General features: G+C 36.5%; 1 protein-coding gene across 4 annotated transcripts in view; it reads right to left on the reverse strand.

Moving 5' to 3' along the window:
- CEP112 (centrosomal protein 112) overlaps window positions 1-16,170 on the reverse strand; it is a 267,970-nt gene that overhangs the window by 109,611 nt on the left and 142,189 nt on the right. For all 4 annotated transcript variants that reach the window (XM_036451304.2, XM_045586287.1, XM_045586288.1 and 1 more), the window contains one exon: window positions 9,715-9,945. In XM_036451304.2, the coding sequence (XP_036307197.1) occupies window positions 9,715-9,945 (231 nt within the window). The remainder of the gene's footprint in view (window positions 1-9,714; window positions 9,946-16,170) is intronic.

Consider the following 16,170-nt stretch of genomic DNA (forward strand, 5'->3'; position numbering starts at 1 on the left):
ATCTATATGCAAATTATATCTGGATAAAAGTATTTAAAAAGAGAGGAATGAATGAAGAGCTAGAGTGTACAGGAAAGAGCATGATTTCTTCTGACAGGGACAGGGAACGGTTTTGAGTGAGGATGATGAGCTCACATGTCTTCCAGGCAGAGAGAAAACACGTGAAGCCCTAAAGGGAGTGTTTACAGCCTGTACGAGGAAAAGGAGCACCCGGAGTGGGCACAGCACACTGTACCTGTGGGATGGGGGGCAGTTAATACAGGCAGAAGATACACTTCATACTCATTATGATGGTTATTACACAAACAAAACACACTGAAACGACTGTTGGCGATGATGAGGAGAAATTGGAACCCTGGTGCACTGATGGTGGGAATGTAAATGGTATAGTGGCATGGAAAACAGTAGGGCAAGTTCCTCAAAAACGTAAAAATAGAATTACCATGTGATCCAGCAATTTCACCTCTGGGTATAAATCAGGAATCCAAACAGGTATTTGTATACCCATGTTCATATCTGCTTTACTCAAAATAGTCGAAAACTGAGAGCAACCCAATGTCCATTGATGGAATGCATGGATAAACAAAGTCTTACATACACACAATGAATTGTTATTCAGCCTTTTTAAAAAGGAAATGCTGACATGTGCTACCATATGGATGAACTTTGAAGACAGTATGCTAAGTGAAATAATAGTCACAGAAAGACTAACATTGTTTGAGCCCACTCATATGAGGTACCTAGAGTAGTCAAATACATAGTGATAGAAAGGAGAATGGTTGCCAGGGGCTGGGAGGAGGAGGGAAAAGGGAGTTGGTGTTAATGGGTACAGCTTAGGTTTTGCAAGATGAAAGAAGTTCTGGAGATGGAGGATGGTGGTGGTTGCACAATTTAAATGTACTTAATGCCATGAAGCTGTAAACTAAAATATTAACGTAATTAAAATAACTAAGGAGAAAAAAGGAAAGGCAGAAGAGGAGAAATGGGATTGTGCAAAATGCTTGGCCAGAAAGCTAGAGAGCTGGGTAACCTCACTTTGATGTCAGCAATAGCACTTTGTAAGTTTCTAAGCAAAGGAGGGCGACGCCATTAGCTTACAATCTACTTTGTCCAGAAAGCTGTGCCTGATTCTACCGCTCCCCACATACTTCCAGACACCGTCCTGGGTGTTTCCCAGGGCATGAGGTCCAGATGGAGACAATGACTCTAATTTCAGCTCGATGCAATCAGTTTCGTTTGTTCCATTATGCCTGACCGTCCACATAAACCTCTTTGAGGGTAGAGGCTGTGTTCACATTGCCAGTGCTGACTCCAGCCCAGCAATGAGATTACATTTTTAGAAAGATCCCTGTCTCAGGAGCACAGAGGGGTCTCGGTCTTACCTTCTCTCTGAGGCCAGATGGTCCTGTGTCCCTCAGGGGTCTCAGACTACCAGCCTGCCGTGTTTCCATGTCATGACTATTTTCTCCTCTCGTCCTCATCAGACCTGGGGGTTGGCATTCCGTGTAAGAGAAGTAGTCTAAAGTCAGCGGGGTCCACATGGCCGCTGGCCTCCATGAAGGTGGCAGAAGCCAGGATGAGAGTCCCTGAGCTGGCTTCTCTGGGATGCTGGTGAGGACTCAGCCTCCCTGCCCTGATAGGAAGCACCTAGGGCCGGGGGGGATGGTATTTGAGGCCCCTCCCAACCTCAAGTAGGGGTGAGCAGGGGCCAATGACATCACAATCACGCTCCTCAGTGTCTGATGTCAGCCAATGTACATCCCTTTCTCTGCATCTCTGATCTTCCAGGGACAGAAAAGGAGAGACAGGTTGAAGATGCTCTAAGACTCAGGGCCAGGACAACAATATAACTATTGGGTCGGCAAGTAAGTAATTGCGGGTTTCACACATATATGGCTTCAGTTGAATTTTTAGGTTTGCAGACGTAGTAAAAATGTAAAACACATTTTGTTATTTGATAGTTGGCTATTCAGCTGTTAATCAGTAAAAAAAGTTTTTTGATCTGTTTTGTAGTTTTCGTTTGGCGTTCGTTGAAAAATGGAAAATCAAAAGGAACATTTTCGTCATATTTTGATTTTTTATTTCCACAAAGGGAAAAACGCATCGCAAGCTCATAAAAAGTTATGTGCTGTTTATGGTGACGAAGCCTTAAAAGAACGGCAGTGTCAAAATTGGTTTGCCAAATTTCGTTCTGGTGATTTTTCACTCAAAGATGAAAAACGCTCTGGTTGTCCAGTTGAAGTTGATGACGCCCTAATCAAAGCAATAATCAATTCGGACTGTCACAGTACAACACGTGAGATTGCAGAGAAGCTTCATGTATCACATACATGCATTGAAAATCACTTAAAACAACTTGGCTATGTTCACAAACTCGATACATGGGTTCCTCACGAACTGAAAGAATCACAGTTAACGCAACACATTAGCAGCTGCGATTTGCTAAAGAAACGTAATGAAAATGATCCATTTTTAAAACGACTGATAACTGGCGATGAAAAATGGGTTGTTTACAACAATATCAAGCGGAAAAGATCGTGGAGCAGGCCAGGTGAACCAACTCAAACAACATCAAAAGCTGATATTCATCAAAAGAAGGTTTTGTTATCAGTTTGGTGGGATTACAAAGGAATTGTCTACTTTGAACTCTTACCACCCAACCGAACGATCAATTCTGATGTCTACATTGAACAACTAATGAAATTAAACAATGCAGTTGAAGAAAAGCGGCCCAAATTGACAAATCGAAAAGGTGTTGTATTCCATCATGACAATGCAAGGCCACACACATCTTTGGTCACTCGGCAAAAATTAATGGAGCTTGGTTGGGATGTTTTGCCACATCCACCATATAGTCCTGACCTTGCACCATCTGATTACTTTTTGTTTCGATCTTTACAAAACTTCTTGAATGGTAAAAATTTCAATAATGATGATGATGTCAAATCGTACCTGATTCAGTTTTTTGCTAATAAAAACCAGAAGTTTTTTGAACGTGGGATTATGATGCTGCCTGAAAGATGGCAAAAGGTCATTGATCAAAATGGGCAATACATTACAGAATAAAGTTATTTAGTTCCATGAAAAAATTGTCTTTGATTTTCTTTAAAAAATCCGCAATTACTTACTTGCCGACCCAATAGATAGTGACTTTTGTATATTCCTGTTTAGTTTACAAAGTGGTTAAAATTTAGAACATTTAGGAGAGACTGAACAATACAGTGTAAAAGTCACATATAATCCTATCCCACATAGAAATGAAGTATCGGATTTTCATATCTTCCCGAGTCTGAGCTTCTCCGTGGCTTACTTTTTTGGATGTCAAATCCCATCCGAAAGCCAAGTTGGCTCCAACTTTAAAATATATCCAGAACCTGACCACCTCCACTGGTGCCATTCTGGTCGACGCCACCGGCATCTCTCCCTGGGATCCCTGCAACGTCCTTCCTGGGCTTCCTCCATTGTTCTCATACAACTAGAATGATCTCAGCTTAAGTCAGACCGTACCACTCCTTGGTATAAAACTTGATGCACACCTAAACTTTTCCAAGTTGTCATTTGTGCATGTTTTCCCTATTGTCAATTAATTTATTTTCATGTTCAGAGGTATCATTATAGTCCATTATATCAAGCTGTGGCGTATACACCCAGAGGAAAAGGACATTTTAAGTTTTGTGCGGAATATTGTAAAGCTATACTGGATGTTGCTTGTCAATCAATTTTTATAAGTCTAAACTCTTTGAGGATAACATTTAATTTAAAATGTTAAGGATCCAAATTTTATATTGTTAGCAAAGGGGAAAGATGAAAGTAAAAAGAACAGAATTGAGATTAAAAATCTATTTTAAGCCAAAATGACAATGCCTTCATATTAATCCTTTAATTATAAATTTCAAAGGTTTAAGCTTCCATTTGAAAAAGATGCTGAGTTGTTGAGTTGTTGCTCAAACCTTCCAACAACTTCAGCTGGCCGAGCCGCAGGACAGCCCTTCGCTGCCATTCAAATTACAGACTGGGAGCCCAAACCAGTAAATGCTGTCAGTTTCATAAGAGCTTTTTACTTAGTAAAGCACAGGATAGACAATTTTCATATATTCATGTTTTTAAATATCAAATCGTGAGGCTCAACACGATTTGATATTTAAAAGGTTTGATAAGAAAGAACTCGTAAAGGATTACACTAAATGCAAACTAATTTTTGTGTGTATCATAAAATAAAATGATAAAATTAAAAGGCAAATACCAAAAAATATTTGCCACAAAGGTAAGACTTTTATTTTAAATACAAAATGAGTTTATAGAAAGGTGATGAGGAAAACATTAGGACACCAACAGAATGCACCAAGAGAAACTGACCAAGAATGGTAACTGGCAACTTCAGAAAATGAAATATGAATAACAAATCTCTTATAAATGTTCAACCTCACTCTTAAAAATAAAGGAATACCTCAATCAATTATGCTACATTAATAAAATGGAATGTCATGAAACAATGAAAACTATATTTTCAAAGAATTTCAAATGACATTGGAATATTCTTTGCATAACTTTAAAAAAAGGAAAAAATACAACAGTTTAGTTATTATGATCTCGGTTAACACAGCTATTTTACATTCATATCAAATAATTACTACCCATTTTCTTTGGGAGATGGTAGTAACCAAAGACTTTTGCAGTCTTCTCTTCCATGTTTTCTAAAATATCTTCTATTTTAAGAAAATTTATTTTAAATAAATTTTTATTTAAAATAGCTGAATAGATTTCTTACACAATAAATACCAATGTTTTCATCAGTCTACTGAAAACTACCCATTACCATCACTTAGTACTGTTCTTTAATTTTTCAAAGATTCATATTTTATGGATCTTGTTTTGATTTGGTTGGAAACGATTTGAAAAGACTAGAAAAGCAGCATTAGTGATGCAAATGTCAATCATTTATTCTCTGGGATTCCCTATTTCAAGAATTTCTACCTTGGGGAGGTATTTCATGTTTCTCTTACCTTGGAGCTACGAAACATATCTCTTAGGGCTAAATCACCACTGGCAGAAGCTACAGAGGACCTGGGCTGCTTGTATGACTTCTGTTCCCTATTCAACTCAAGAGCACTCTGTCCTTGCAGGCTTACACTACCAGGCTACCCATGTGCCAAGCTTTCTAGACACCAGCAGGTCAGAAATGAATGAGATAGACAAGGTCCAGCTTATGTTCCAATAGGATAAATAGAAAATAAATGTGAAAAAATTAAAAAATTACTTCAGATAGTGAGATGAGCCTTGAAGACAATGGGGAAAGGTAAGATCATAAAAGTAGGCAAGACTTGAGATACAGAGGTCAGGGAAGGACACTCTGAGAAGTGAAGACTGATGATGAGGAGGGTGGGCGGCCATGGAAAATCATGGAGAAGAACATTCTAGGCAGAGAGATGGCACGTGCAAAGACCTGGAGCAGTGGGTCCAGAAACAAACCAATGTCTTCTGGGGCTGGATCCTTGTAGCCAAGGGGAGAGGGTCAACCTGAGCTGGTAATTTCATTCACAACCTCATCTCAGATCAATTATCCATGGTTCTTTGCATCATTAAGCTCTTCCTTTCCATCAGTTCTTTCTCCTGTATTTCAAGACATTTTCAGCCTAAAATGATATTCTCCTTCACTCCTATTGCTCTTTGGGACTCCACCTCCCTTTTAATATCAGATTTTCCAAGAAAACAATAGAGTATTCATGAATCCCCACGTCCTCCCTACTCTCTCACTTATCTTTTGCAACCGTGTTTCTGTCCACATTATCATTTTCAGTGCTTTGTCCAAGATCATCAATGACTTCTCAGTTTCAAATCCTGTGACCTTTCCTCCACCCGTATCCCTCCTGATTTTCTATCACATTCTTGACAATACTCCTTTCTAAATATTCTCTTCCTTTATTTCCATGAAAACACATTCTTCTCATATTCCTCTTACCTTGATGACCCTTCCTTGACTATTTCCTCCCAGACTCTTAACTGAAGCTCTTTTTTCACCACTGTTTTCTATTTCCCCTCCCGAACAGGCCCCTCTTTATAGGTGACTCCTACAGAGAGGGATTCCTGGTCCTGCCTTCTCCTATGATTCCCCACAAATGTTCCTTCAATAGCAAATGAACCTCACAGTTTGGTGTAGAGAGCACTTCCAGCTCAACAAGTCCATATTGAACTCATCTTTTTCTTCCTGAAACCACAAAGTTCTCCTACATTCCCAGTTGATTAAGGGTTGATTTATACTTACCCATTCTAATCAATGCCATCTCTGAGATGCTTCTCAGCATGTCTCCTCATCCTCACTGCTGTATGCTCACTACCTTCGTACATTTCTAATGGGTCTTCAGGGACCTATAGCCTGAATTAATCCAGTCCCCACCAACTACTTTCCTGCTGTGGCAGCTTGCCAATCCTGACTGATTTTCCTAATAATCACTTGGCTATTGACACTTCATTTCCTCAAAATCTTCAGTAGCTTCACACTGTTTCCACAGTGAAGCCACATGCTTATCAGAGCTTTGGAGACTTGCAATGATTCCTAGCTGTCCCTTAGCTGATGACAACCTCTCTGCTCGACTGACCTCTATGGCATGTGCACGTTCTGTTTGCTCCTATTGTTGTTGTTCCTTTGGCTTAGAATGCCATCTTGCATATCTACTTATGTTTAGTTCAAGTGACATCTCTTCCAGTTAATCTTCCTTGATTTCCCTGACAGAAAAGAATTCTTCCCCAATCTATACTCTACCTCCCATTGCAATTGTGTATGTATGTGTCTTGCAGTCGCTGCTTTTAGAATCTACTTGAAGACAGTGCCACTTTTTCCTTTTTTCTGTGTGTCCCCACAGGGCTTGGGATAATGCCTTTCTCATATATAGATTATCTTCCAGAAATATTTGCCCAATTGAATTACCCAGGGTTTCTAATACTATGCTTTTGTTATCAATTAGAAATACATATAAACCTATATTTGAAAAATGTTATCGATTAAAAAAACATTTAAAATGTGGATATACAATACAGAAAAATCAAGGCCTAAATTGTATGTTTTTTAAAGTATATATTTTAATGGATTTCAGAGAGGAGGGATGATGGAGAGAGAGAAACATCAACGATGATAGAGAATCATTCTTTGATTGGCTGCCTCCTGCATGCCCTACAGTGGGGATCAAGTCCAAAACCAGGGCATGTGCTTTGACTGGGAATCAAGCCGTGATCTCTTGGTCCATATGCCGATGCTCAACCACTGAGCCCCACCAGCAGGGCTAAGTTGTATGTTTTATGAGTCTGGCTTTGGTATGTCCAAATTTCTTAAATTGAGCTGCACTGGTATCTGTGCCACTCAAGACCATTTACTTAGAATTATTTTGAACTGATGACAGATATGACTGAAGTCAAGGAGAGGTGTGTGTAAGAATTACCAGAAAGGTCCCTGCACTCTTGCACTCTTCATTAGTCCCTCTTTTATTTGCTATTGTCCGAGGACTAAAGCTATTGCATATAAGGAAATATTCCTTCTTCCTGAAACTGTATATTTTAGCATCAAAATACTATCATTTTGTACTGCTTTGATGGAATTATCACTAACATCCTCACTCACATAAATAAAAGGCATCTCAACTGGAACACATTCCAAATGGCCCAACCTGTCGTTCTTGCAGTCTTCCTCCCGTCAGTGAATGGGTCACTCCTGTGTCCACTGGCTCTAGCCAGTCACCTTGGAAACTTTCTTAACTGCTCTCTCTTTCCACCTCCCCTTCCCTACATCTAAAAACCAAATCAAGAAATCTGGCCAGAGTACCTTCAGAACATTACCCAAATCTGATCAGTTTTAAAATATATATATATATTTTGATTTTTTACAGAGAGGAAGGGAGAGGGATAGAGAGCTAGAAACATCAATTAGCTGCCTCCTGCACATCCTCCACTGGGCATGTGCCTGCAACCAAGGTACATGCCCTTGACCGGAATCGAACCTGGGACCTTTCAGTCCGCAGCCCAACGCTCTATCCCACATGTGTCAAACACAAGGCCCGAGGGCCAAATCCGTCCCACCAGGCCTTGCAATGTGGCCCGCACCACGCTGTCATCACTGCACTCCGCTGCGTTTCCATCACAATGACAGTTTATGACTGTTCAGTAAACCATTCGGCCCGCGATTTAGGCTGGATTTTAGATTTTGGCCCCTTCTCTGATTGAGTTCGACACCCCTACTCTATCCACTGAGCCAAACCGGTTTTGGCTCTGATCAGTTTTTACCACCTTCACTGCTACTGCCTGAGGCCTAAGCCTCTATCATCTCTTGTCTAAATTCTTGCAATAGCTTTTAAACTAGTCTCCCTACTTCCTTCTTTGCCCTCAATTCAGTCTATTCTCAGCATTAGTAGGCAGAGAGATCCTTTCAAAGGTGAATCAAATGTCACACCTCTGCTCAAAACCTGTCTAGCCTCCTCTACTCAAGAAGAGTCAAGGCAAGGGCTTTTCAAAGGCCGAGACACACCTACAGGACCTTGTCCACCTCTGAGGTTTTTTCCTTAACCTCATCTCCTCCTCCACCCTTTTCCACCTCCACTTTGTCCTCCTCCCCCATCATCATTTCCAGCCATATTGGCCTCTTTGCTGTTACTCCAAGAAGCCAGGCTCCCTCCCCTCTCTTTAGAGACATTTTCCTATATATTTCTTGGCTCAGAGCTATGCTGTCAAGGGCAAAACTGGCTGAAATCTGACTCTCAGATAAAATTAGCTACTACAAAGTAAGCAATTTGGGTTCTCACTCCATGTAACATTAATGGAGTAGTGCCTACCATGGTGTTGTATATGCTATGAAGATTTAAATTATTTAGACAAAGAAAAGGGAAAAATTAAACAGAATTAGAAGATTCTTCAACAACACTTTTCAATTCTTTATCCCAAGGTATATATTGGTCTTAAGAAACTCAAGGGACGATTTATATTTGTTATGCTTTGAACAATTCACAATTACTAATCAATTAAAAGATTTACACCTTTCCAAAACATCAAAAGAAAGAATATTTGAGATTGTTCCTGGAAGATAAGTCAACCCAAATATGTCAATGTTATATTGACATTTATTTAAAAATATATAATTTTAAAGCTTTTCCCAATCTAAAATATCAATCTGGGAAAATATGTCATCATATATGTTACACTTCTAAAAATTATAACATCTATAAAAAACTTTTAGACAATCTAGAAAATATCTGACACTTAGTCTCAAGAAAATTCAGGGCTACAGCCCAGTATTCCTAACCAGTATAATATTTGACAATATTATACCGTTTCCCCGAAAATAAGACAGTGTCTTATATTAATTTTTTCTCCCAAAGTTGCGCTGGGTCTTATTTTCAGGGGATTTCTTATCTTTCCATGTGCTAGGTCCTATTTTCGGAGGATATCTTATTTTCAGGGAAACACAGTAACATTTTTTTTTTTTTTTTAAATCACAGTGTGTATTTAATTGATACAGAATGGGGTATCTATGCAATTTCTTCAAAGAAAGTCAACAAGAAGGTTAGGAAACTCCCTACATTATTTTAGTGGTGCTTAGACATACAAAAAGACTTAAATTGCTCATTTGAACAATGTGAAGAGTAATTCTCTGTCCCCACCTCCCAGAGATGAAATGTGAGGGTGGCAGCCTGCGTTTCACTTGTCTATAAAATGTTGAGGTAGATAGCTTACCTTTTCCAGCGTCATCTCTGTCTCAGCTGCATGAGTCTTTCTCAGCTCTATTTTCATCTTCTCTGATTCAGCCTTCAGCTTGCTGACAGTCGCCTCATGGTCCCTGGCAGCCCTTTGCTTCTCCTCTTCGCGGAGAAGACCAAGCTCTACCAGCTGCTGCTTCCGCTGAGTGTTCACACTAATCAGCTCTTCCCTCAGCTTGTGAACTTGGGCTTCCATGTCAGCAATAACCTTGTTGTGAAAAATGAAAAAATGGGCAGAGGCTATGAATAGGAAAGTCATAAAAGTCAAGCAGTTCGGCAGGCCAGATATTCCGAGAGGCCCTCATGATATGAAATAACTAGATTCCATACTGTAAATATAATTTTTCCTCTTTCTCTGCTCATAGAAAGAGAAATATATAAAGGGAAAAATGAAACAAAACAAAAATCACACACATGTACAACTTCACGTGCCAAAAACAAAAGCAGTAAGCATAGTCAGAAGGCAAGGTATCTGAAGGCAATTGCCCTTATTTGCATTGCACCTTCAGGGGGAAGGAATATGGGACTGAACATGATGCCACAGATTAAGTCAGAGAGCCTGTGATACGCGAAAGTGGTTCCAGATCAGTAGTGTTATCAATGCCCACCTGAAGCTAAAACAAATGCCCTTCTCAGAAAAGCTCCTACAGCAGAATATCTCCAAGTTTCCCATAAATTAAGATAAATGAGATCATATTAAAAAATTACTAAACCCAGAAGAAAACCACTATTGATAAGTGCCAACACAAACAGATGGAAAGCACTTCAGATATCGGAATTATCAGGAAAAGCATATAAAATAAACATGTATTAAATATTTTAAGAAACAAAGGATGGAATAATAAAAGAATAAACCAGGAGAGATTAAGCAAAAATGACCAGATTTGAGAAAGACCCAAACACAATTTCCAGGAAAGAAACTTTTGTATAAAAGGTAGAATAAATGAGTTAAGTTTCTAACATTACAAAAGCAAGACGTGAAACAGATGGTTATAAACCATCTATAATGCAACACAGTAATATCAGAAGATACAAATTATGAGATGTTGAAAGTTATGAAAGGTAAAATAAGAAGATCTATCACATGTCTAGAGTTCCAGAAGGAGAGAAGACAGAGAGAAGATATAAAACTATAGCGACTAAGAATTTTCCAGGACTGAGGAAAAGCAAAAATCCACAGAGATAGTGAGCAAAATAATATAACTTACCAAGTTATTATCAAGCAGTCAATACAACTTATCAAATCCTGAAGAATGGAGCCAACCAAATAAAATATGTAGCCCTAACATGTTATGTGCTTTCAAAAGTCTAATTTTTAATAAAGTAGGCAACCACTTTAAGACATTGGTAATATAGAACTATTTCTGGTAAAACTGTCAAAAAACAAGAAATAAAGCACAAATTAACATTAGGGATAAAAATAAATCTATAGCAGTATTATCTAGAAAAGCAATATAATGACAAAGTAAAATAAATGAAAATAAAATTTAATATTAAAATTTGAAAATGGCATATTATGGATTCTTCATAGCTTACAGATAACACGACCGTACCATAGAAATCTTATGGCAATAATTGAAGAACCTAAGTGAAATAGATCCCTATGAAAATATAAAATGTCAAAAGAAGTAGAAAAACCTAAAAAATTGGAAATTGAAAAAATAGTTTAAAATATTCCCACAAAGTAAACATTAAACTCAAATAATTTTACAGGTGAGTTCTAAAAAAGATCTCCCAAGAGACAGATAATTCTAGTCTTTTACAAACTTTTCCAAAGAATGAAGAAAGATAAATACACTTTCAGACTATTTCAGAAGTTATAATATTGAAACTAGAGAATGACAAATACAAAGAGAAATAAAAATTATACGTCAACTCACTCATGACACAGACATAAATTAGCAAACCAATCCAATTAAGTATAAAAATATATAATCATCAAGTTGCAAAGAATATAATGGCAGCTTATCATTTATTGAAATCTATAAATGCTAATAAATATTGAATTTAAATGAAAAGAAAAATCTCTAAGCTATAAAAATCAACTAAAAGTGACTAGAAGAAATTGGAAAATATGAGTCATCCTATAACCATTAAAAACATTTAAATAGTAGTCAAAAATATTTCCAGAAGTGAAATATCAAGGCCAGATGGTTTTATTGGCCAGTTCCACCAAGTATTTAAGAAACTAATAACTCACTCTGATACTAATTCTTTCAGAGAATAGAAAAAGGATTATTCAGCAACTCAATTTATGAGGCCAGCATAACATCAATTAAAAAACATCTTCAAAAAAGAAAAATCTTTGGTCAACCTCAACAATTATTAGCAAATTGAATCCAGTGATAATACATCATGAAAGAATTGGAAAAGACATAATATTAGTGTAATGTTAGAAAATAACCTATAATATGATTTGCTCCATTAAAGTATTAAAAGAAAAAAAGCCTTATGATTATCTCAATACACAGAAAATCACTTGATAAAATTCCAAGACAAAAACTCCTAGCAAATAGGGAATAGAAGAGACCATTCTTAACCACATAAAAGGTAGTTAGCAAAATCTCAGCACTTTTTATTCATTCTTTATTGTGAAGTTTTTAATAGCCCTTTTAAAATCAGGAAGAAGAAAAGAATGCTTGCTACCACTACTTATATGCATAACTCTATGACCAAAAATACAGAAGCAAAACTGTTTTTAATCATAGATGTTAGGATTGTCCATAGAGAAAAATGCAAAGCGTATAAATTATTCAAAATAATAAAAGAGTTTAAAAGGGGGGTCTGAATAAAAGATTAATGTTAAAAATCATTTGTAATTTTTACACACTAGCAAAAAATCATCAAATCCCATTTATAACTATAATAATATAGGATTCTCAGAAATGTCTACCAAAAGATGTGTAGATAAGCCTCTATAAGCCTTTTAGAAAGATACTAAAGAAGATCTAATAACTGAGAGATGTATCAGGGTGTTGGAAAATCTCAATTTATCAATTCTTCCCAAAATGACTGACAGCATCAAACAATGCACGTTCGACTAAAATTACAAGAGCTTTTAAGAAACTTGACAAGCCAAACCTAAAGTGTACAGGGATGAACACAGTACCATGAGACTCCTAAAGGAGGAGAGACAGGTGGCATGACATTCCATACCACATATTAGAACCTAAAATAATGCCACTAAAATTAACACAGTGTAATTTTATCACCCAGTAGTGATTTTCAGCCTTTTTCATCTCATGGCATACATAAATTAATTACTAAAAATAGGTGTAATTTTGATTGATTTACAAAAAACAATAATAATTACCTTTATGCTCCAATGTGATTTTTAAAAAAATCAAGTGCCTATAATATCTGTGGTACCCAGAATTGGCCAATCAGATTCAACCTTATTATGCAATGTGACCAATAAGATCCAACACTATTATATGACATATATATGTGTATATATAGATATATATGGTTCAAAACAAGGCATTCACAGAGGAAGGCTATTGTTGTGTTTCCCTTAGATTGTCATTTTTTTTTATTTGACAATCTAAGGGAAAAGAGGTCAGCACCCCCAATTACATAGTCGGGAATTATATGTTTTAAAAATTCTTACGACATACCAGTTGAAAATTGCTGTCATAGAGAATAGAAAAATTTGACTAATGTAAAGTAATGGAGAGCCTAGAAACTGGCTCACATTGAACAGAGCTGGCATCACAATGTAGTGGATAAATGATGAACCAGTCTACAAATTGTGCCCAAATTATTTATATGAAAAATAAATAAAATCAGATCCCTACCTTATACAATAGACAAAATTCCATTCTCTCCATTTAGAGGCATATATCTAAGAGAAATAGCATATATCTCTGCATATGTGGGAATAGTAAGCCAATGATACCACTAGATTAAGAACAATAGCTGCCTCTGGGACAGGGACACCAGGAGTATGGGAAAGGAAAGACCTATAGGTAGACGCAATGGTTTAACAATGTTCTAATTCTTCACTTGGTTTGTCATTTCATGATGTTTATTTTGTTTGTATGCCTTAGTGCTTAAACATTATTTAACATACATTACTTGTATCAGACAAAACATAAAAAAAATTTAAAAGATAATGCAAGGGTTTTATGCCCAAGTGGCGGGAATAATCACTCAAATTTTAAAACAATAAGTATTTTTAACATAGTTTTTCTATTTATTATGAAAATACAACCATCTTATGATAATTTTCCCTTTTGTTGTGGATATTTCATAGGGGATCCTCAATTTGAATTATGTCTTTGAATACCACATTGCTTCATTATTCTTTAAAATCATCATGTAAAGAATCATCATGTAAAAAAGTTAATTTAAAATAATATATTTTCAGCCGAGACCGGTTTGGCTCAATGGATAGAGCGTCAGCTTGGGGACTGAAGGGTCCCGGGTTTGATTCCGGTCAAGGGCATGTACCTTGGTTGCGGGCAAATCCCCAGTAAGGGGTGTGCAAGAGGCAGCTGATCAATGATTCTCTCTCATCGATGTTTCTAACTCTCTCTCTCTCTCCCTTCCTCTCTGTACAAAATCAATAAAATATATTAAAAAAATAATAATATATTTTCTTTAGAACAACATTAATAGTTCTAGAATATATTTGACTAATTTATAGTAAATATCACATGCGATAGAATTTCCACTTATTGTAACCCTCCCATTGGAATTCCAGCATAAAAGAGAATTTCACCTTATAACAAAACACTGCTTTTGTCTCCCAAAGAAAAAAGTATGAGAAATAGTGATAAATGTTTAATGTGTTACTACTAACAAATTAAATATAACACTGTCTTCATTGTTATCATTTCAAGAAAGTGATACTTAAACGCCATAGGAATGAAAACCTCATAGACAGGAAAAGGTTTGAAGAAATGATCATCTAATTTTTTGGCTGGTTACCTCATGGAGAAAAGGTCAGAGCATTTCATACCCCTGCAGTTAAGGGGCCTTCACCTTTTATGCACTTGGTCCTGTCATTTTGCCTCATACAGGGCATATGTCCTCATAGTTTGTATGTAAGTGAGATTAACTCATTATAAGCATCCTGTATAGCATGAAACTCATGAACCGAGAAGGGCAAGTGGCTGCATATCCATGTATAATGCTTTAATCTTTCTTTGAAGATTTTGAAAATATTCCAGGACCATAAAATAATTTAAGTTCATTATTATAAACCCCAATTGTCATTTTGAAGAAAAATAAATGTATGAAGTTTAAGTGATTGGAATTAATCTGTGGTGACCAGATAAATAGCCTATAAATAACTTTGGAGAAAAATAATCCTTGCTATATGCTATTTACTTTTATGGAACATAGTATACATTTATATTCTCCTTACCTCTTTTTTTGTTTGTTTGTTTGTTTTAGATTCTAAATAGGAGATATTATATAACTTAGCTTTACTTACTGCCATATGTTATAGTTTCTATTTTAATTGTTTATGTAAACATCCAAAATTTGTCCTCAGTTGTAGTTCCTCCCAAAAAAAAAAACTTCCCTGAGGCCTTTGCAAAGGAAAGTATTGGGAGGTGACTGCCAGTGTTGGCAGCAGTCAGCTTATAACGGAAAAGGGCAAACCAACCTATGGCTGGTTTTTAAATAATTTTGAGGGAGAAAATCCCTGATGATTAAGTTTGACGTTACTGATTTTTGTTAGTTTTGATATATACCAATTTAAGTATATGGTATATATGCTATTAGTTTATATTGTTATATATGTTTAGCCTTGACTATTAAGTTAAAAATTAAAATAAAGATAAAAGATATTCTTTGTTTTATTTGGTTGTTGATCACTCTTTATGTCAAAGTTATTTTTTAAGCAAAATTTAGACTCTTATTCTTCTAGAACTTTCACTCCACTGAAATAAAATGTCTGGTTTTATTTTTTTAAAGAAAGGAAACCTTGAGCCGAAGCCGGTTTGGCTCAGTGGTAGAGCGTCGGTCTGCGGACTGAATCTGCGGACTGAAAGGTCCCAGGTTCAATTCCGGTCAAGGGCATGTACCTTGGTTGCGGGCACAGCCCTGGTAGGGGGTGTGCAGGAGGCAACTGGTCCATGTTTCTCTCTCATCGACGTTTCTAGCTCTCTATCCCTCTCCCTTCCTCTCTGTAAAAAAATCAATAAAATATATTTTAAAAAAAAGAAAGAAAGGAAACCTTGAATGAAATGAAAATTTTTGAGATTTTATTAAATATATAGAATTGATGTAAAAGTGAATATTCAGATTTCTAGGAAGGACAGCATATATATTAAAAAGTTAATTGTAGACTATATTAGGAAAATACTGTTGGAGAAATAAAAAAATAACATTTTAAAAGGTTTAATACATATATCAATTTAATTTATAAAGATTAAATTATGTCATGCACAAAACTGCATCTCTTACGTAGATCTTACATTTA

This window comes from Pipistrellus kuhlii, unplaced genomic scaffold (assembly GCF_014108245.1).
Source record: "Pipistrellus kuhlii isolate mPipKuh1 unplaced genomic scaffold, mPipKuh1.p scaffold_m20_p_22, whole genome shotgun sequence".
NCBI lineage: Eukaryota > Metazoa > Chordata > Mammalia > Chiroptera > Vespertilionidae > Pipistrellus > Pipistrellus kuhlii.